This window comes from Tamandua tetradactyla, chromosome 4, assembly GCF_023851605.1.
Source record: "Tamandua tetradactyla isolate mTamTet1 chromosome 4, mTamTet1.pri, whole genome shotgun sequence".
NCBI classification, from domain to species: Eukaryota; Metazoa; Chordata; class Mammalia; order Pilosa; family Myrmecophagidae; genus Tamandua; species Tamandua tetradactyla.
This window is the reverse complement of record NC_135330.1, coordinates 96383834-96406562: the sequence shown is the minus strand read 5'-3', so window position 1 is coordinate 96406562 and position 22729 is coordinate 96383834. Positions and strand designations below refer to the sequence as shown.

At 36.2% G+C, this 22729-nt stretch overlaps 1 protein-coding gene and 1 pseudogene across 1 annotated transcript; both read left to right on the top strand.

Annotated features, from left to right (window-relative positions):
• Positions 1–187: 187 nt before the first annotated feature.
• LOC143680423 (olfactory receptor 6M1-like) lies at positions 188–1123 on the top strand. Its single transcript, XM_077156858.1, has one exon. The coding sequence runs from the start codon at positions 188–190 to the stop codon at positions 1121–1123; it is 936 nt and encodes a 311-aa protein (XP_077012973.1).
• An 8265-nt stretch (positions 1124–9388) lies between these two features.
• Positions 9389–9796, top strand: LOC143679210 (dihydrofolate reductase pseudogene; annotated as a pseudogene).
• Positions 9797–22729: the final 12933 nt, after the last annotated feature.

Sequence of the window (22729 nt, the reverse complement as noted above, 5' to 3'; positions counted from 1 at the left end):
ATTAAACAGAGCCATATTTTCAGTCATATAATTTATTCTTGGTAGAAATAGAATGAATAAGATTGTCCAATTCCCTTTATCTTTGAAAATCTTGTTTTACTGAATAATATATCTAACTTATTTCCTTTTTTTTGGTTCTCCTAAGAGAATACATTTCCCACCTAGCATGGAGAGAGATAATTGGACTATGGTGAAAGATATCATTCTAATTGGTATACCTACCTCTCAAGCACTAGAGAGCCTCTTGTTTTTAATCTTTTTATTGGCTTATTTGGTGACAGTACTTGGAAACACCCTCATCATTACCCTGATCCTTGTGGACTACAGGCTTCACTCACCCATGTATTTCTTCCTCAGCAATCTCTCTTTCAGTGAAATATTAACCACCACCTGTGCTGTTCCCAAGATGCTGGCAGGCTTCCTGTCAGAAAGGAATAGAATCTCATTTAGTGAGTGCTTCATCCAATCCTATTTCTACTTCCTGTCTGGATGCACTGAGTTTATCCTTTTTGCTGTCATGTCCTATGACCGTTATGTGGCCATTTGCAGCCCCCTTCAGTATCCTACAATTATGACCAGCACACTCTGTGTCCGTCTTGCCATTCTCTCCTGGGTAGGCAGCTTCCTCCTCATTCTACCATCTACCATCCTTAAAGCAGGACTGCCATACTGTGGCCCCAATGAGATTGATCATTTTTTCTGTGACAGTGCCCCACTCCTCCACTTGGCCTGTGCTGATATACGTGCCATTGAGTTGTTGGATTTCATCAGCTCCCTTGTCCTACTCCTCAGCTCCCTCTCACTCACAGTGGTCTCCTATGCTTACATTATTTCCACCATTCTGAAGATACCTTCGGGTCAAGGTCAACGCAAAGCCTTTGCCACCTGTGCCTCTCACTTTACTGTGGTCTCCATGGGCTATGGGATCTCCATCTTTGTCTATGTCCGTCCATCCCAGAAGAGCAGCCTGCATCTCAACAAGATCCTCTTTATCCTCTCCAGTGTCATCACACCTCTCTTGAATCCCTTCATCTTCAGTCTAAGGAATGAAACCATGAAAGGTGCACTGAAGGATACTTTGTCCAAGGGCCAGGAGTTCCTTAAGAGGATGAGGTCTAAGTAATTGACTATTGATGAGTCATCCCAACCATGAGGTTTCTCGGTATTACTGAGAATCAATTCAGGACTTCCACTATAAATGGTGGAATACTGTAGTATATCTTCATATCATTTCTAATCATAAAAAGTATAGTTAGACTGGAATCATTTACATCTGACACTTTAAGATAGTTAAATAAGTATTCAAATATTATAATGTCCTGGTGGTAGTACTGACACTTCTGGTGGTAAATATAGAATTTAATATATGTTTTCATAACAGTGCTATTGGTTAAAGAGGGACAAAGTAGTAGTAGAGTAATATAGGTGTATGTATTACTTGGTTGAGTTTGTATATACCAAATTTGGAAAGAAGAAACAATACAGCAGTCTGGTTGGTAATAAGGACACACACTCACACACACACTTATGATAAAACATGATCACAGGATATATTCTATGGTACTTGAAGTCCAATAGTAACTTACCATTGACTATCATTGAGGTCACTGACTTATTAATTAACTACATTATCTAAATGTATTGGCTACATTTATTTATCACATATGGATTGTCCTTTAGTATTTCAGTTCCCTTTTATATCAGTTAATTTTCTTTCTCATGAAGCACTTAGTTCCTTCCATTTGTTAAAGAAGATTTGATTCTTCAATTAATTTGACATTTACTTGTATTATAAATTTCACCACATTAGAGGTGTAAGAAATAACCAAATCAGTTATTGATAATCCAAACCTGTACCCTTGCCCTTGTGAATTTCTATTGTACTTTAAAATAATTTTTTTGCTTTTACTATTCCCTCAAAATGCAATTTCTATATCAAGAAGACATTGACTTTCTTATAAAAGGCTTCATTCTTATTAGTGTATAAGAATACAAAAGGGAAACAACTGCTACCTGGCATTTTTGTCATCTTTTCATTCAGTTTTTTCCTTGCCTCAGAAGTTTTTCAGATTCCCAGCACATTCACCTTGCTCACTGGTTGTTAATACAAAGTCAGTCCATGAGTTTCATATTCAGAATTATTAATGAAGAAACATTATGTCAGTCCAAGCACTAAATATCCCAGGGATGTTATTTGATTGTTTTAATTCAGCTGTTTTCCTTTCCCACGATGAATCAAATGTAGCCAGGACTTTCATGTCATGGCAGGTGTCTCTGTGCATTTGAGAAAAACTAAGATCCAAGATGAATAGAGATTAATGTGGGAGAGGTCTGTCAATATTATACATATCCATCCATGTATAGAGAATGAGATTTTACCAGCCAGGGGGATTGATGTTGATTACTAAAGGGAAGTTGAGTTGGTGCTGTATAATGAGGGCAATGAGGACTAAGTCTAAACAAGGAGATTCACTGGATAACATCAACCACTTAGTAATTTTATTTAAAAAATCACTGAAAAACTGTGATACCAAATATATAAATAAACAAAAACTAAACAAACAAACAATGAAAACAAAACAAGGATTTGAATCCTGGAAGAATGAAAATTGGTTATACCTTAATAAGATGGAAAATAAAGTGCTCCAAGAGGGAAAGGGAAATAAAGAATAGGTGGCAGAAGACAATTATCTACTTAGAGTTCTACTAATCCAGAATTAGGACTGTAAAAATATACTGTAGAAGTTTGTCTTCATTTTCATCACATGAAATTCAATGATTGCACTAAGATACATTTAAGGCCTAAGAGATCATCTGTCTAACATGATATCAGCCCGCAATTAAAGGGTTGAATTTTAGGTTTCCATTTGCATTTGGGCATGAAAGACAAAAAAAAGAGATAATGGGTGGTGAGAAGAAAAAGGGACAGCTTTTAGAGGTAAAACTCATACATTCGATCCACCTGACAAGCTGACAAAGGATAACTTAGAACTCTGCCTAAGGGAAAGTAAGCAAGATTGAGAATTTACTAAGTAATAATAAAATGGAACTTCATTTCATTGTAAAAATTCATGCCAACAGAGTGAGTTTTCACAAACTGCAAGGAGAGAAGGTTTTGCAGCTTATTTTTATCATGTGGTATTGTTTTCCTGTATGAAAATGTAATTCATTCTCTTCCTAAAGTTCCTCCAATGATTTCACATTAAGAAGAACAAAACATGAAATTGATACAACATTTAAGAGCACATGTAACTCATACACACTGTAGTCTTCATACTTGCCTCTTTCTTCTTTGCTTCACTTCTCCTTATTTTCCTTTCCTTTCACTGTTACATTCCTAGAATAATGAGATTATTTCTTATTTAGGCTCATTGAAAGTGCTCACACTCTGCTTGAAAAAAATTTCACTTTAACATTTGCATTCTTATTTTCTCTGTCTCCACTCAAATACTTCTATTTTGAGAGAATTTATTTGATTATTTCATTACAATTGATTTTTTGGTGATTATTTTATTCTTACCTTTTTATTTTGTACTATTTATCACTTTGCAGTGTTCTAATTATGATGATGCATGCACTTACGAGATTTATTTGTAACTGAGAATGTAAGATTCATAAATTTTTGCTGGATATTAAAATTGCCTTGTCTCATTCCCTTTTGTCTTTGTCTATAGCACATTAGATGCTCAAATTCCTGTGCTAAAAGGGAATGCATTAAAACACACTCTCACATTGAATAAGATTTGGGAAACATGAAGTAGGGAGCTCCAGTTCAGACTTTCCAACAGAACATCTCTTAAAAAGGCAGGAACAGTTTGAAACTACTATTTCAAAACTCCAGAGACCAGAAGGACGTTGGATAAAATGCAGGGATGCATGGGATGAAAAGGCTGACAAATTATGGTAAAGAAAAGTAAATTATCTTCTCAGTGCTTATCAGACAATCTAACTGAATGTCCTCATGGGGTACTGCCCCAGGGTAACTCACTGGTAAAAGAAAGAAGTGTAAAAATTCTTTTGCCCAAGACCAGAGCTGGGTACAATGGATCTTTGATTATGGGTTTTGATTAGAAACTTCTGATTAGTGATGTCCCAACTCTGAGGGAGACAAATATTTCAACATATATAGAACAAAGATAGTAACAAAGAAGATTAAAAAGGTTATTCTTTCTCAGGGCTGTGGGATGCAGTTATATGAAGGGTCATATTTTCTGGGTAGGCCAAGAACTCAAGTTTAGGGAGCAAAAAAAAAAGCCCACTCCCTGGGGCACTTTGGAGCCATTCTGTGTTCCCATTTGTGTTCTTGGTCTTGTTTACACTGGAAAAGTCTAATTCAAGAAAGTCCTCTCCAAAATGCCCCTCTTAAAAGATTCTGACCTCTTGGCAAAGGGAGACTGACATGAAAAAAGGAGTATAGTAAGCTATAAAGGCAGACAATCTCAGGGAAGCCTTGCCAGCTTCAAACACCTTGAGGACAGAAGTATCCCTGCTGGGAAATGGAGGTAACAAGCAAACTCCTGTAAGATGGAGAAGACAGGTTAAGAAGATGGAAAACCCTGTAAACTGCACTCACTTTTTTTATTAATTAAAAAAAATTAACTAACACAACATTTAGAAATTATTACATTCTACATATACAATCAGTAATTCTTAATATCATCACATAGATGTATGATCATCATTTCTTAGTACATTTGCATCAATTTAGAAAAAGAAATAGCAAGACAACAGAAAAAGAAATAAAATGATAATAGAGAGAAAAAATAAAAATAAAAAGTAAAAAATATATAAAAAACAAACCAACAAACAAACAAAAAAACGATAGCTCAGATGCAGCTTCATTCAGTGTTTTAACATAATTACATTACAATTAGGTAGTATTGTGCTGTCCATTTTTTAGTTTTTGTATCCAGTCCTGTTGCACAGTCTGTATCCCTTCAGCTCCAATTACCCATTATCTTACCCTGTTTCTAACTCCTGATGGTCTCTGTTACCAATGACATATTCCAAGTTTATTCTCTAATGTCGGTTCACATCAGTGGGACCACACAGTATTCGTCCATTAATTTTTGGCTAGTCTCACTCAGCATAATGTTCTCTAGGTTCATCCATGTTATTACATGCTTCATAAGTTTATTCTGTCTTAAAGCTGCATAATATTCCATCGTATGTATATACCACAGTTTGTTTAGCCATTCATCTGTTGATGAACATTTTGGCTGTTTCCATCTCCTTGCAATTGTAAATAATGCTGCTATAAACATTGGTGTGCTAATGTCCGTTTGTGTCTTTGCCCTTAAGTCCTTTGAGTAGATACTTAGCAATGGTATTGCTGGGTCGTATGGCAATTCTATATTCAGCTTTTTGAGGAACCGCCAAACTGCCTTCCACAGTGGTTGCACCATTTGACATTCCCACCAACAGTGGATAAGTGTGCCTCTTTCTCCACATCCTCTCCAGCACTTGTCATTTTCTGTTTTGTTGATAATGGCCATTCTGGTGGGTGTGAGATGATATCTCATTGTGGTTTTGATTTGCATTTCTCTAATGGCCAGGGACATTGAGCATCTCTTCATGTGCCTTTTGGCCATTTGTATTTCCTCTTCTGAGAGGTGTCTGTTCAAGTCTTTTTCCCATTTTGTAATTGGGTTGGCTGTCTTTTTGTTGTTGAGTTGAACAATCTCTTTATAAATTCTAGATACTAGACCTTTATCTGATATGTTGTTTCCAAATATTGTCTACCATTGTGTAGGCTGTCTTTCTACTTTCTTGATGAAGTTCTTTGATGCACAAAAGTGTTTAATTTTGAGGAGCTTCCATTTATTTCTTTCTTTCTTCAGTGCTCTTGCTTTAGGTTTAAGGTCCATAAAACCACCTCCAATTGTAAGTTCCATAAGATATCTCCCAACATTTTACTCTAACTGTTTTATGGTCTTAAACCTAATGTTTAGATCTTTGATCCATTTTGAGTAAACTCTTTTATAGGGTGTGAGATACGGGTCCTCTTTCATTCTTTTGCATATGGATATCCAGTTTTCTAGGCACCATTTATTGAAGAGACTGTTCTGTCCCAGGTGAGTTGGCTTGATTGCCTTATCAAAGATCAAATATCCATAGATGAGAGGGTCTATATCTGAGCACTCTATTCAATTCCATTGGTCAATATATCTATCTTTATGCCAATACCATGCTGTTTTGACCACTGTGGCTTCATAATATGTCTTAAAATCAGGCAGCGTGAGACCTCTAGCTTCATTTTTTTTCCTCAAGATGCTTTTAGCAATTTGGGGCACCCTGCCCTTCCAGATAAATTTGCTTATTGGTTTTTCTATTTCTGAAAAATAAGTTGTTGGGATTTTGATTGGTATTGCGTTGAATCTATAAATCAATTTAGGTAGAATTGACATCTTAACTATATTTAGTCTTCCAATCCATGAACACGGTATGCCCTTCCATCTATTTAGGTCCTCTGTGATATCTTTTACCAGTTTTTTGTAGTTTTCTTTGTATAGGTCTTTTGTCTCTTTAGTTAAATTTATTCCTAAGTATTCTATTCTTTTAGTTGCAATTGTAGATGGAATTCATTTCTTGATTTCCCCCTCAGCTTGTTCATTGCTAGTATATAGAAACACTACAGATTTTTGAATGTTGATCTTGTAACCTGCTACTTTGCTGTACTCATTTATTAGCTCTAGTAGTTTTGTTGTGGATTTTTCCAGGTTTTCGACATATAGTATCATATCGTCTGCAAACAGTGATACTTTTACTTCTTCCTTTCCAATTTTGATGCCTTGTATTTCTTTTTCTTGTCTAATTGCTCTGGCTAGAACCTCCAACACAATGTTGAATAATAGTGGTGATAATGGACATCTTTGTCTTGTTCCTGATCTTAGGGGGAAAGTTTTCAATTTTTCCCCATTGAGGATGATATTAGCTGTGGGTTTTTCACATATTCCTTCTATCATTTTAAGGAAGTTCCCTTGTATTCCTATCCTTTGAAGTGTTTTCAACAGGAAAGGATGTTGAATCTTGTCAGATGCCTTCTCTGCATCAATTGAGATGATCATGTGATTTTTCTGCTTTGATTTGTTGATATGGTGTATTACATTAATTGATTTTCTTATGTTGAACCATCCTTGCATACCTGGGATGAATCCTACTTGGTCATGATGTATAATTCTTTTAATGTGTTGCTGGATTCGATTTGCTAGAATTTTGTTGAGGATTTTTGCATCTATATTCATTAGAGATCTGTAGTTTTCTTTTTTTGTAATATCTTTGCCTGGTATTGGTATGAGGGTGATGTTGGCTTCATAGAATGAATTAGGTAGCTTTCCCTCCACTTCAATTTTTTTGAAGAGTTTGAGCAGGGTTGGTACTAATTCTTTCTGGAATGTTTGGTAGAATTCACATGTGAAGCCATCTGGTCCTGGACTTTTCTTTTTGGGAAGCTTTTGAATGACTGATTCAATTTCTTTACTTGTGATTGGTTTGTTGAGGTCATCTATTTCTTCTTGAGTCAAAGTTGGTTGTTCATGCCTTTCTAGGAATTTTTCCATTTCATCTACATTGTTGTATTTATTAGCGTAAAGTTGTTCATAGTAACCTGTTATTACCTCCTTTATTTCTGTGAGGTCAGTGGTTATGTCTCCTCTTTCATTTCTGATCTTATTTATTTGTGTCCTCTCTCTTCTTCTTTTTGTCAATCTTGCTAAGGGCCCATCAATCTTATTGATTTTCTCATAGAACCAACTTCTGGTCTTATTGATTTTCTCTATTGTTTTCATGTTCTCAATTTCATTTATTTCTGCTCTAATCTTTGTTATTTCTTTCCTTTTGCTTGCTTTGGGGTTAATTTGCTGTTCTTTCTCCAGTTCTTCCAAGTGGACAGTTAATTCCCGAATTTTTGCCCTTTCTTCTTTTCTGATATAGGCATTTAGGGCAATAAATTTCTCTCTTAGCACTGCCTTTGGTGCGTCCCATAGGTTTTGATATGTTGTGTTTTCATTTTCATTCACCTCGAGATATTTACTAATTTCTCTTGTAATTTCTTCCTTGACCCACTGGTTGTTTAAGAGTGTGTTGTTGAGCCTCCACGTATTTGTGAATTTTCTGGCACTCTGCCTATTATTGATTTCCAACTTCATTCCTTTATGATCTGAGAAAGTGTTGTGTATGATTTCAATGGAAACAGCCAAAATATCCATCAACAGACGAGTGGCTAAACAAACTGTTGTATATACATACGATGGAATATTATGCAGCTTTAAGACAGAATAAACTTATGAAGCATGTAATAACATGGATGAACCTAGAGAACATCATGCTGAGTAAGACTAGCCAAAAACTAAAGGACAAATACTGTATGGTCCCACTGATGTGAACCGACATTAGAGAATAATCTTGGAATATGTCATTGGTAACAAGAGACCATCAGGAGTTAGAAATAGTGTAAGATAATGGGTAATTGGAGCTGAAGGGATACAGACTGTGCAACAGGACTGGATACAAAAACTCAGAAATGGACAGCACAATACTACCTAATTGTAATGTAATTATGTTAAAACACTGAATGAAGCTGCATCTGAGGTATAGTTTTTTTAATTTTATTTATTTTTTTATTATTTTTATTTTTTCTGTCTAATATTGTTTTATTTCTTTTTCTGTTGTCTTTCTATTTCTTTTTCTGAATCAATGCAAATGTACTAAGAAATGATGAATATGCATCTATGTAATGATATTAAGAATTACTGATTGTATATGTAGAATGGAATGATTTCTAAATGTTTTGTTAGTTAATTTTTTTAATTAATAAAAAAATGAGCAAATGGGGGCACTGCCAAGTCAGGGTCTGCCTTCTTGGCTGGGTCCATAGGGGAGGACTTGGATTTCAGGCTTCCCGTAGACTGGAAGAATCTGCTCAAAACCACTTGGCTTGCAGGAGCTGGGGCGGCAACACCAGTGCGGCCAGTTGCAGGCTTCAGGAACTGCATCACAGGGCCGGCCCGGTAGCCAGACCCAGGCCTAACCTGCAGTGTGAGCCCACGGTCACAGTTCCAGGGTATCCAGGGGCGCTAGCACGTCACATCCCTGCCAGGCGATGGGGTGGGGGGTGGAAACTCCTCTGCACCAATGGGGCCGAAGGGGCAGGGTTGCCACAATTTTCACACCCAACTAGGTGGGGAGTTAGGTAAGACAATAGAGCTCAGCAGGATCTGCTGCTGCTGTCGTCAAGGTTTGTCAGGTGAACTGCATCGTCACTGTGTCCCAGAAAACTGGCATTGGCAAGAACGGAGACCCGCCCTGGCCCACACTCAGATATGAGTTCAAGTATTTCCAAAGAGTGACCTCAACCTATTCAGTACAGAATAAACAGAATATGGTGATTATGGGTGGAAAAACCTGTTTCTCCATCCCTGAGAAGAATCAGACTTTAAAGAACATAATTAATTTAGTTCTCAGCAGAGAACTCAAGGAATCTCCTCAAGGAGCACATTCTCTTGCCAAAAGTTTGAATAATGCCTTAAAACTTATTGAACAAACAGAATTAGCAAATAAGGTAGACCTGGTTTGGACAGTGCAAGGCAGTTCTGTTTATAAGGAAGCCATGAATCAGCCAGGCCATCTTAGACTGTTTGTGACAAGGATCATGCAGGAATTTGAAAGTGATGAATTTTTTCCAGAAATTGATACAGAGAAATATAAACTTCTCCCAGAATACCCAGGTGCTCTTTCTGATGTCCAGGAGGAGAAAGGCATTAAGTATAAATTTGAAGTGTATGAAAAGAATGATTAATGTGAAGATGTTTTCTGAAAATTCAATTTGTTTCTTTCCCCCATTGTGTATTTTTACATTAGAAAAAATATTTTATTAACTTTAAATTTAGATAATTGCTTCTAAGCATGGTGATTTTAGCATTTGTAAAATATTTCTTGTTACAACTGCTTTAATGCCTATTACTCAAAGGTCAGGATTAGGTCCCCAATCCCTGCCTTGGGTAGCACATCTATCAAGACACTCCAAATTTGGAGAGTCCCTGGTACCATGAGTTGAAACCAGTACCCATAGAGATAGGAGCCAGATTAGTCCAAAGGGCAGGAAGGTATTACAAACTGAAGAATGACATCTCATTTTTTAAAAGAAAGTTGAATAAAAATGGAGACTGTAAATTATTCTGGTTATACCATTCTTCTGCAAAAAAAAAAAAAATATGTTCACCCAGATGGAAAGTTAGTGAATTGAGAGTTCCACTAGATTCAGTAGGAAAGGTAGAGATAGTTAGTGGTCTAACTTTTTCAGGGTTAAAAAAAGAGAAAAGAGGGGGTGCAAGGGTAGTTTCAGTGGTAGAATTCTCACCTGCCATGCAGGGGACCCATTCTCAATTCCCAGCCCATGCACTCCCCCACAAAAGAAATTCAACAAGTGGTGCTGCAATAATGGGATAATCACATGGAAAAAGAATGAAATGTGGCCCCTACCATAGAGCATACAAAAATAATAAATAGTTTGAGGCCTTTAAGAATCCTGTCTCATCATCAGTGAGAAGAAAAGAGTTATTATGTGATGGAAACTAATAGGCTGCTCTTTACAGAAAGCTCAATCTAATAGCAAGCATAATAGGTAAATTAAATTCAAAGATGTAGTGAATTGAGATGTTTATTGCTAGAAACCAAAGTTAGTTTGTTAGGAAACAAACTTCACAACATTAAAAATGAAACACAACATTTTTTTATGCATCATGTTAGCAAAATTAGGTTATTATGATATCCAAGAAAATAACATTTTCAGCATTATCAATTGGCACAGCTATTTTAAGAGTGTATATTAGCAATATCAATTAAAATTCCATAATGTTCATATCCTTGGAACCCAGAGCTTATATTTCTATAAATTAATCCTGAATTTAAAAAAAGGTCAGAAGTATTTGTTAAAGACTTTTTTTAATAAAAGTTTGGAAACAGCCAAATGTTGATCAATAAAGAAATATTTAACCAATATATCTATAGAATGTAATATTCCACAGGATTTAAAACGATTGAGGTACTGAAATAGAAAAATATCAAGGATTACTAAGTGTAATAAGCAAATTGAATATAATAGCCAAAATTTTAAAGATATATTAATAGTATATGAGGAAAAAATGAGGAAATATAGACAGTCTTCTACTACCTGTATGTTGAAATACGCAATTCATTACACAATACATGGGTAAGGAAAATATTGTGTTTTAGAACTTCATCTACTCTTTCAGACAAAAGAAAGAAAGTTTTATCTAGAACCTAAATTTTCCATGACATGTATTCTAACTCAACCTGTCTGGATAGATCATTTAAATAATCCAAACACAGGGAACCTAGAATAAGAATGAGGGCTATTATGTATATATATATATATTAATGTAGTGTCTGGATAACTCCCAGACTATATTAAGCAGATAATCAAAAGTATTGGCAAGGTCACTTGAGGGATGACAGAAAAAATAGTGAAATATTAAACTTTATCACCAGAAAAAACCCTGAAACTTTGTCAAACATTAGGGACACCCATATCAATAAGCCATGCCCTTGATCTTAAGGTTTAGCCTACCTATAGGTATGCCTAACAGTTATCTCTGGAGGACCCCTTTTATTGTTCAGTTGTGACCTCTTTCTCTCTAAGCCCAACTCTGCAAGTGAAATTGTTACCCTCCCCACAATGTGGGATATGGTGTCCATTTTTCTTCTTCATGATTTCATTGTTACAACCAAATGCAATTTAAAATCACATTTTATTAAGTTTAGAAAGTCACTGAATTTGACATTAGCAAATCATGTCTTCACTTTTACCCAATGTAAGTATATATCCTATCCATTAATATTCAGGACAATGGAGGGAAAATATTGGCATAGATTAATCAAACCCTTATATAATCAAATGAATTTTCAAATTGCATTTATCTCTCATTTTCCTTTGAAAGTCCTTAACTCTTAAACATTTAAAATCTTCACTAAACTACTTTGATATTGAGTACAAGGTAAACATCAGTAACACCCATGACAGAGAAAAATGGGATAATCACTATTCAAATAAAATTTCTGAGTTAAGCTTAATAACATATAATTCGAACATTCTAGGAAAAAATATTTTTCCCTCCCAAACCTGTGTGACATCTCCCAAAACAATAGGGACTGAAAGAAAATCTAGAGTACTCATCACACACAAGCCAGAATTAACTGCATCTGAAACTGAATTTAACAGAGGCTCGACTGTTATCCATAAGCTACACAAGGAAATATTTGAGACAGTTTTTATTAAATATATAAAAGCAAAATAAATCAAGCAAGTTCTCAGGAGTAAGGTAAGACTATTAAAGGGCATTTTCTTTAGATGGTGATACAGCACAATTAAAGTTAACTTAGTCTTTAACAAACAATGAGACAGATAATGAACTATATTCTGCATTTCTCTTAATAGTTTTAAGATCTACCTTGTCCTCAATCTATTTAAAAATATTTTCTTCTCCATAATAAATGAATGATAGCCAAAAGAATTTAAATATTTTGAAAAAGCATTGTGCAATAAAAACTAATATATATGAGAGGTGCAATTCATCCTTTTTCATACCATAGTGTTCTCTACCTCTTCAATTCCACCATGTATATTAATAAAATTAATGTAGATGAAACCTTCAATCACCCTATATGGTTAATACTATTTTCAAAAAACTGCAGAACAAGCAGCATTTATTTACTAATTTTAGACTCTCAAATTGAGAACTCTTGCTTTAAGTCAAATGAAATTGTTATAAGAAAGCTGGTCAACACATCGAGAAATAGAAACACATTTTTTTCTCCTGGAACCAACCTGGAGTATAAGTTCAGAACTATCCTCTCAGCTATATTACTAGCATCGGAGACACATTAGCTGCTGATCTGAGAACAGATCAGTAATTAGTTTGAGCAAAAGAGCAATTATTTGAGAATAACTTAGTTATTTCCAAAAAGGATGTATATGAGTACCTTTCATGAACAATGCCAGACACTTGGTATCAATACTTTTTTCCTTTTCACATTTAGAAAGATTTTTAAATAATTTTGCCAACAGTATAACTGTGAAACATTGTTTCTGATTTACAATTTTACTGTACAACTAATTATTGAGAGGTGCATGTTGTGGATGTTAAATGATATAAGTAAATTTGATGTACTTTTAAAAATAAAGATCATTATCTGAATAGGCTTAATATATCATACTGTTATGACTTAGCCACACTTAAGATGCAAGTTCACCTCTGCAAGGAACAGGAGATACAAAGAAGCCATTATTTGCACCTGACAGTAATATTTAGTGAACAGCATTCATAAACATAATTAGGGAGAAATAGAAATGTTGTACAAAGGAAACCATTTTGTCAATTTCAGAAAGCACCTACCTATATATCTGTTTCTACAAGCATTTGACATATTTTCAAAATAGAGAACCAGAGAAGAGCTCTATGAGAGCTATTAACACAAGCAGTCCAAGATGTGAAACACACTAATTGGCTTTGAAAGAGACACATGCTGCAGATAAACTGCTACATACTTGGTTACTTTTTGAAAGACCAGTACCTGAGAATCTAAATTTGACTGGTAGGCTTAGCAGCTCATGGCATAATGTATGATATTATAATAATAGCATGCCAAAATTGGGGTGGCTGGTCATTTCCTTTACTCCCCCTTCCCAAGAAAAATAACTCAAAACTTAGCAATTTTGTATATAGCCTGGTACCATACTCTCTTATACACAATTATACTGTTGGCAGCTTAGGAGGTGGAGGATCTCAGATATTGTGAAAAATCATCAAACATTATGAATAAAACTTAAACATTGGTATTCAAATACAGTTTCTACCCCTACACATTCTTAGCACTAAAAGGACATAACAGCATGATATAGTATTATTACTCAATAGAATAACTGCAAAATATGAGATTTCAAATTCAGAATTTGTTGGTATAGAGATATAACTACATTGTGTTACACTAGATGCAATAGCATGGGCACATGGTTTCTGAACTCTTAAAGATGGATCAAGACATATAATATCAAAAGTAACTGTAACAAGGAAATAGGTACCTAAATAAATAGTGTGGCAACACAGAGAAGAGAATGATAAAATCCGGAAAGGATTCCAAATCCAGGCTAACCATGCCTCAGCTGGGCTTGCAAGAATAATCAAAGTAAGGCTATAACATACAAAACAGATTAAGTGGGAAGGGGGAAAGTAATTAAATTCAGAGCAAGGAAAAGAGTCAGTGGGGCACTGTTAAATGAAAGCATTTTGTTTCTGCTTTCTCTTTGTAATTTGCTATCATAAAACAATGGAGAAAATGAAAGTGAGTGTATATTATGATTAGCCAGGTACTCAGTCTTTAGTCAGTTGTATGCTAGGAACTAACAACCTAAAACTGAAATGAGTGAACTTCACTCTCATTAATCTGTGAGGAATCAACATTATCTAATTGAAATAAAATAAATTTGAGAAACACATTATCTAATTTTTGAAGGTTGGAAGGTGTCTTCCACAAACTATAACAAGCAATCTTTCCATTAACCCTGGAGAATATTCTGAAATAGATTATTAAAAAGTTGTTTGTTAAAACTTATACAGGAGAGCAGTTTGCTAAGATATAGCAAGGGTTTCTGACACTGCCAAGTATGGCATCTAAAGTAGCTGCCCCAGGAAAACTTATTTGGATTATAGAAGACTTGGCCAGTTCTCTCATGATCAAAAGCACCTGGGAACAAGACAGGAATGAGGTGTGGGTTCTAATATAATTATGGTGACTAGAAACTGATTGCTCACATTCAAAGCATGGATCCTTAGTGCCCAGCACAATGCTAGCACAAAGTAAATGTGCGATAATTTGCTGCATGAATTGATGGCAGGATCCCTCCCAGCATTCTATAGAATGTGAAACACAAGGTTTTTTAAAGCATTCTCCATTATGAAACGGTTTCAGTCTCCTCAATCTCCTGGTCCTACATCCTCTTCCACATACTCACCCACATACCCAATCCCCAAATAGTGAAAGCTATTCTCCTGAACATGAGGATACTTTCTTTCAAAGCATTGTTTCATTACTAGAGAATGAAACAGCATCTAATCCAAGGAGTTCTGAGAGTAAAACATCCAAAAAATATATTCATAGACTCCCTTGATCATTGTGTGAAATTCCTACATTTTTGTTTTCTTTCTTTGATCCTTTGTTCAGCAATTACTTCTGAACTACTTAAATTACTTTCAATTGCCTTAACTTCCTCATGGCAAATACAGCACAAGGATTCTTGTGAAAATGTGCATGTCATAATTTACCTGCCTTGCAATAAGCAACAAAATTCAAAAAAGTTTACAAGTGATTTTACATTGAAACCTGCTATTTCAAACAGGAAAAAAGTATTTAAAACATTTTAAGTGCCACAATAATTTCTTTAATTGGTAAGAAAAATGATCCTGCTGTGATATCAGCATTTATAAATCTTGTCAATAAAATATATATCTCAAATGACAAAAAAAAAGTTCAAACTAACACACCCAGAATAAGAAAACTTGAATTAAGAAAGGCTGATTGTATCTGGAACAATTCTGTCAGCTAGGAAGTCAGGTGGCTAATATTTGCTTGTCCTTTGGCTTCTTGTTTCTAACAGTCTCCCCAGGAACATTTTCTATCTGCATCTACAAAAGTATCTTTCTGTGTTGGCTTTGAAACTTTTCCAAAATGGTTCCCTCTTAAAGGATTCCAGTAAGTGTATTAAGACCAATCTTGAATGAACAGAAACATATCTCCATGGAAACCACCTAATCAAAAGGTCACATCCACAATTGAGTAGATCATATCCCCATGGAAATAAGTTAATTAAAAAGATCCTGCCCAAACAATAGGTCTTCCCCCCAAGACTGGATTAGGATAAAGATCATAGCTTTTCTGGAGTACATAAACATCTCAAACCAGGACAGATGGAGCCACACTCACATTTGAGTGAGTCTTATCTCCATAGAAACAATCTAATCAAAAGATTCCACCTTAAATAATGGGTCTTCCCACCCTCAAGATTGGATTAAGATTAAAAGTACATGGCTTCTCTGAAGTATTTAACAGTTTCAAACCTGCACACAGGTAATACCCAAGCCAGAAATGCCACAAATTAAATACATTTTTTTTGGCACTCAGGCAATGGCAAGGGAACCCAGAGTAGTAAAATTCTGGATTATTGGAGAACTCCCTCAGAAAAACCTTGGGAAAGATAGTGATGGGAGGTGAGATGATTTTCCACCTTATAGATATTCTAGTGAATGTTCTAAATCAGAGATTGGCAAACCTTTTCTGTAAAAGAGGGGGCTAAGTATTTCAAGCTTTACAGTCTCTTTTACATTCTGTTTTGTAACTATTCAAGTTTGACACTGGTGCATGAAAGCACTGGACTATCCATAAACTAACGAGCTCATCTATGTTCCAATAAAACTTTATTTATAAAAATTAAATTGGGATTTCATATAATTTTCATATGTCACAATGTATTACTCATCTTTTGAATTTTTCCCCAGCTTTTAAAAATGCAAAAAAAACTTCAGCTGTGAACATCCAAAGATAAGTGGCAGCCTGTATTTGCCAGCCCCTGCCTTAAATCACATATTTATTCTGAATACAGCTATGCACACAGGCCTGCAGCAGGTCAAGGCATGAGCTTTCTGGTCTGTTTCTGTTCTGGGTTCTGGTTCTGAGAACTCCTAGCTTGATTACTGTGCTAAATTTCAATCTTCTCATCCAAAAATAAGGAATACAACAGTATACTCTGGAAGTCTTTCTGAGAATTAAATAAGAATATGTGTGAGGCAAGGTAAATGCTCAAGTGAAGATAACTCGATCATTATTTTCCTTGTTTCTTTGCTTTTGGCAAGGTTTCTATCAACTTGGTTTAATATCACACAGTCTCTCAATCCTAGTCTGAAAATTTCAATTGGAAATATTTGGCTGGCAGAATGTAGGAAGGAACAAAGTATTTCTTAAAAAATACAGGGTATTCAGGAGATAAAATAGTTTGAAATTGGGGTCCAGTGACAACATGGAATGATAAAAAGTCTTGGGTGACAAAGCTGCCTTCTCAAAGCAGCCCCTTCAGTACACTGTACCTTGTAATCAGACCCTCTCTTTTAGAACTTGTTAAGAACCAACTTATTTTTTCATGTTTTAATATACTCTCTTAAGCTAGATTATAAAATCTTTCTTTAGTCAAAGGAGTCCCACACTTCACATTTACCCATGTCTAGCCAATCAGCTTCCCTGTTATATGCTCACTCAACTTTGGCTGGTTGGTAGATTTTTAATTGGATCCACAGGACATGGAAGAGAGCTGGCCTAGCTTTTGACAGGTAAAACTGATGATATGTGTATGCATTTCAAGGCTTCAAGGGCAAGCAATTGGGATAGTAATGAAGTAGGGCAAGATCTTAGGTGTGATCTGAATCCATCTATCTCTTTTAGAGTTGAGGAAACAAGGGCAGAGAGGTAAAATGATTTTTCCAAAGAACCTGGGTCTGAAACCCATTCATTAGCCCTATGCAGACTGTATGCCAGGCCTTCTGATCATTCTAGGGACATGGCCATGAACAAGGCCTAGTCTCAAGGAGAGTAAAAGCTGGCAAAAGAGAAGACAAAGAAATATATCATTTATTTTCCTCCATTTAAATGGAATCATTTAATTTGTGGAGGATACCAACATATTACATTCTATTACTTTAAATCTTCTGAAATTTTCAATATTTTTTTATTTTAAACAAGGGATGTAATCAATGTCTAGATGCTTCTGTACAGAAAAGTGTAAGTCACAAAAGTGGAGTTAAAAAAACAGAGTTAAACATTTCATGTACATTTTTCCACATATCAAACATTCTGTAAATTCCATGAATAATCCACTCTATCATCCCCTGCTTTAGCACATTGTTCTAGTTTGCTAGCTGTCAGAATGCAATATACCAGAAATGGAATGGCTTTTAAAAAGAGGAATTTAATAAGTTGCTATCTTACAGTTCTAAGGCCAAAAAAATGTACCAATGAAAACAAGTCTATAAAAATGTCCAATCACGGCATCCAGTGAAAGATATCTTGGTTCAAGAAGGCTAATGAAATTCATGGTTTCTTTCTCAAATGGAGGGGCAAATAGTGAACACAGTCACAGTTTCTCTCAGCTAGAAGGGCACATAGTGAACACGGTGTCAATTGCTAGCTTTCTCTCCTGGCTTCCCTTCACAAAGCTCCACAGGAGGTGCTTTCCTTCTTCATTTCCAAAGGTCGCTGGCTGGTGGACTCAGCTTCTTGTGGCTATGTCATTCTGCTCTGCTCCACTGAAGTTCACGGTTTCTTTCTCAAATGTAACGGCAAATGGTGAACACAGTCACAGTTTATCTCTCAGCTGAAAGGGCACATAGTGAACAAGGCATCATCTGCTACCTTTCTCTCCTGGCTTCCCTTCATGAAGCTCGCCGGAGGCGTTTCCCTTCTTAGTTTCCAAAGGTCACTGGCTGGTGGACTCTCTGCTTCATGGTGCTGCAGCATTCTCTGCTCTCTCTGAATTGCCCATTCTCCAAAACATTTCCTCTTTTATAGGATTCCAATATACCAATCAAGACCCACCCAAATGGGTGGAAACATGTCATCACCAAATCCAGCTTAACAACCACTCTTGACTAAATCACAACATCCAGGGAGATTATCTGATTACAGTTTCAAACATACAGTATTGAATAGAGATTATTCTACCTTTATAAAATGGGATTTTGATTAAAACATGGCTTTCCAGGGGGCATACTTCCTTTCAAACCAGCACAAACATGCTGGTCTTTCTATGTAGAAACAGAGTTTCCTTGCCCTCTCCTTTTTATAATTAATTATTGTTCATTCTTCAGCCAAGACAAATTCACCAAACTCCCTTTGCCAGTGTACCTGGACACTTCATTTGTAGGCTTGCCTAGCACCCAGCACTCACCTCTTACCAAGATGTATTGTAACTCTTTATTTGATCCTCAGGGAACTCCTTGTGGTTGAAGAGTCTATTCTCACACCTATCATAGCATCTTGGTTGGCTGTAGATGGGCCAGAGAATTGAGGACTGAAAAGGAAGAGGGTGGGGGGAGGGTGTAGGCAGGAAGGTTAGATTTGGATAATAGGAAAGAATGAAGGAGGGCATTCAAGCCAAGAACAAGAACGTGCAGAAAAATACAATGGCAAAAAAGCTTAATGAAGTAGCTCTCACACACTGATGGATATAAAAATCATTTTGGGAACTTAGTAAAGCTGCACAGCTATGGCACTATACTACTTCAATGAGCCTGAGTCTCTGTGTTCTTCATCAACAATCTAAGTGATTCCAATACCTTCCAAAATGCAAGGGCCAATGGCTTAAACTACTTTAAGAGGAAACATAATGTAGCTAAGAAAGTCTTCTCTCATCTGAAGCAGGCACAACATATAAGCCCCTGTATTAGTTAGGGTTCTCTAGAGAAACAGAATTAACCGGGAACACTTGCAAATATAAAATTTATGAAAGTGTCTCACATGACCGTAGGAACACAGAGTCCAAAATCCACAGGGCAGGCTGTGAAGCCGATGACTCGGATGGCCTGGATGAACTCCACAGGAGAGGCTCACCAGCCAAAGCAGGAATGGAATCTGTCTCCTCTGAGTCCTCCTTAAAAGGCTTCCCATGATTGCATTTAGCATCACTAATTGCAGAAGACACTCCCCTTTGGCTGATTACAAATGGAATCAGCTGTGGATGTAGCTGACGTGATCATGACCTAATCCTATGAAATGTCCTCATTGCAACAGACAGGCCAGCGCTTGCCCAATCAGATGAACAGGTACCACAACTTGGCCAAGTTGACACCTGTCCCTAACCATGACAGCCCCCTAACACACCTGGATAAATCTAAGGAGAGATGTAGGAGTGGTTTGATCTGAGAAAAATCAACCTGGAAGTCTACCAAGCAGGACAAGAAGGAATGATGCTGTGAGACATGCAACTAGGTGATTGAACCTTAAGAGCTGTATGTTGAATTAAATGTCAGGAAAAAAGAGACAAATATTATCATGCCTCAGTCATATGGACTAACTATAAAATAAACATTCAGTGAACTAAAGTTGAAAGCATGGGCTATCAGATTGGGGCTTATGGTAAAATTTCCTAGATTGCAAGCTCTTACAGCAGACTCATATATTCATGAGGTGTAACTGTTAATTCTAAATTCTGAGATACCAAGATATATGTATATAACATGGGTCTTTCCAAGAAATTTTGGGTACTTATGTGACAACAGAGGCTCAGCGTTAGAGCTCTGGAGCTATGAAGGTGAGCAGTACCTCATACAAGAATTGTTTTAAAAGCTTAAAAAGGGATCAGACTTTAGAGATATGAATGAAGCTGATCTTCATAGTAGTAAGTTATACCAGAAGACTGGGTTAAGGATGATATCATCCACATTTGGATGAGACTAAACTTTTATATGAGACTAAAGGGAAAGATGTCTACTGGGTGAAAAATTTAACTTTTTTGTCAGTTCCTAATTTAACTTTTATGGTCAGTTTTAGTTGACACCATAAGTGTATGGAATCTTGAATAGGAAGTGAGATTTTCTTGGTCTGTCCAGGCTAGTGTGATGCCCCAATAAATCCCAGAGTGAATAAAGAAATATTTGCAAAGTCCCCTTGGGGGAATGGAAAGAAAGGAAGAAATATTCAACTTCCCGATTTGGAGAATTTCTTATACTCTTGCAAGCAGTAGGGACAACAAAATCTATAGGCCAAGCCCTCAATCTTGGGGTTCACCCCTAGAAAACATTACTGCAAAGGATAGGCTAAGCCTGCTTAAAAATAGTCCTATATAAAAAAAGAAAAACTGAAAAATAAAAAAATAGGCCCTTGGCACCCACAGAGAACATATTTTGTTGTTCATATGTGGATTCTTTCTCTAAGCCAATTCAGCCTGTGAACTCGCTGCCTTACCTCCTATGTGGGACATGACTCCCAGAGTTTAAATCTCCCTGGCAATGTGGGACATAAAGCCTGGGATAAGCCAGGTCCCAGCATCAAGAGATTGAGAAAGCCTTCTTCACCAAAAGGGGGAAGAACAAAATGAAACAAAATAAAATGTCAATTGCCGAGAGATTTCAAACAGAGTTGAGAAGTTATCCTGGAGGTTATTCTTATGCATTATATAGGTATCCCTTTTTAGCTTATTGTGTTTTGGAGTGGTTAGATGTAATTGCATGAAACTGTTGAGCTGTGTTCCAGTAGATTCTTGAAGATGATTGCATAAAGATGTAATTTTTACAATGTGATTGTGAAATTGTGAGAACCTTGTGTCTAATGCTCCTTATATCCAGTTTATGAACAGATGAGTAAAAAATACAGATAAAAATAAATAGGGGGCACAAAGGATAAAATAAATTGTGTAGATGGAAAGGATAAAATAATTTGGTAGAGAGGGAAGGGTAATGCGTATGCTATGTATGTTTTCCTTTTTTCTTTTTAATTCCTTTTTCTGGAATGTTACAAATATTCTAAAAAGTAATCATGGTAATGAATACACAACTATGTGTTGATATTGTGAGCCATTGATTGTGCACCATGTATAGAAAGCATGTGTGTGAAGATATCTCAATAAGAAAAATTCCAAAAAAGTTCAAACCAGAATAAATTGAAGATATCTTTTAATGGTCTTTAAACAGGAAGAGCCTCATCTTCCCAAGCTGAGTTTGGCCCCAATGGATTCCAGTTGTAAAATTAGACTGGACTTGTGGGAGGAAGTGGGCCAAAGAGGAGTGTTTCCCTAAGTCCTGCAAGTTGGCAGCCTCTTCCAATTGTCCCTCCAACAAATCCAGGAACTAAAATAATCTCAGAATACAATCTCATTGTCCCATGCAAGGGCTTGGGTTAAGAGTGATTTTTCTGTCTGACCAAGAACCTGAAACATTTTCATACAATGGTCAGGAAGACTAATACTCTGTCACTTGGTACTTAGAGTGTTATCTCCCTGCCAGTTGACTGCACCATGTGTCCACCCAACACATTATTTGTCACATTAGTGGATCCCTTTATCTTCTTTGTATGTTTTCAGAAAACAAAATTCAACACATGAAGGGTGTAAATATGTTCCATCAACCACAGTGAGCTGTGCTGGTTCACAGGTGGGCCTATATTAAATGAGTCAGCACTCTCCAAAGAAGAACAGTTGTTGAAGTCAGACATGGGTTCAAATCCCAACCCCAAACCTTGCTATTTGTATGACATTGTATAAGTCACCAGTTCAATTGAAGTTTTAGTTTCTACATATTCATAGCAGAAATGATGTTGCCTGACCTCCCAGTAGTGTGGCAAACATGTATCATCACAATGGGTTGTACAAAGTAGATGTTTAATAAACATTAGTTTGTTGTATCCTAAAGATACTTTCATCCTCAGAAGTAGCAAATTTTAGCTTCAAATAAAAGTTAAACCCATATGCTCTCACTCTCTCTCACTCCTCCCTCCTTCTCTTGCTCTCTTTTTCAAATGCAGAATTATATTAAGAAAGTAAGGATTCTCTAGAGAAAGAGAATGAATAGGAGAGATCTGTAAATATGAGATTTAGAAAGGGGTCTATTCTCACAACCATTGGAATGGAAGAGTCCAAAATTCATATGGCAGGCTGTGAAGCTTGTGGCTTTGATGA

What these genes read in the sequence shown, in the direction of transcription:
- LOC143680423 (XM_077156858.1), top strand. Translation starts at nt 188, where the DNA reads ATGGTGAAAGATATCATTCTAATTGGTATACCTACCTCTCAAGCACTA.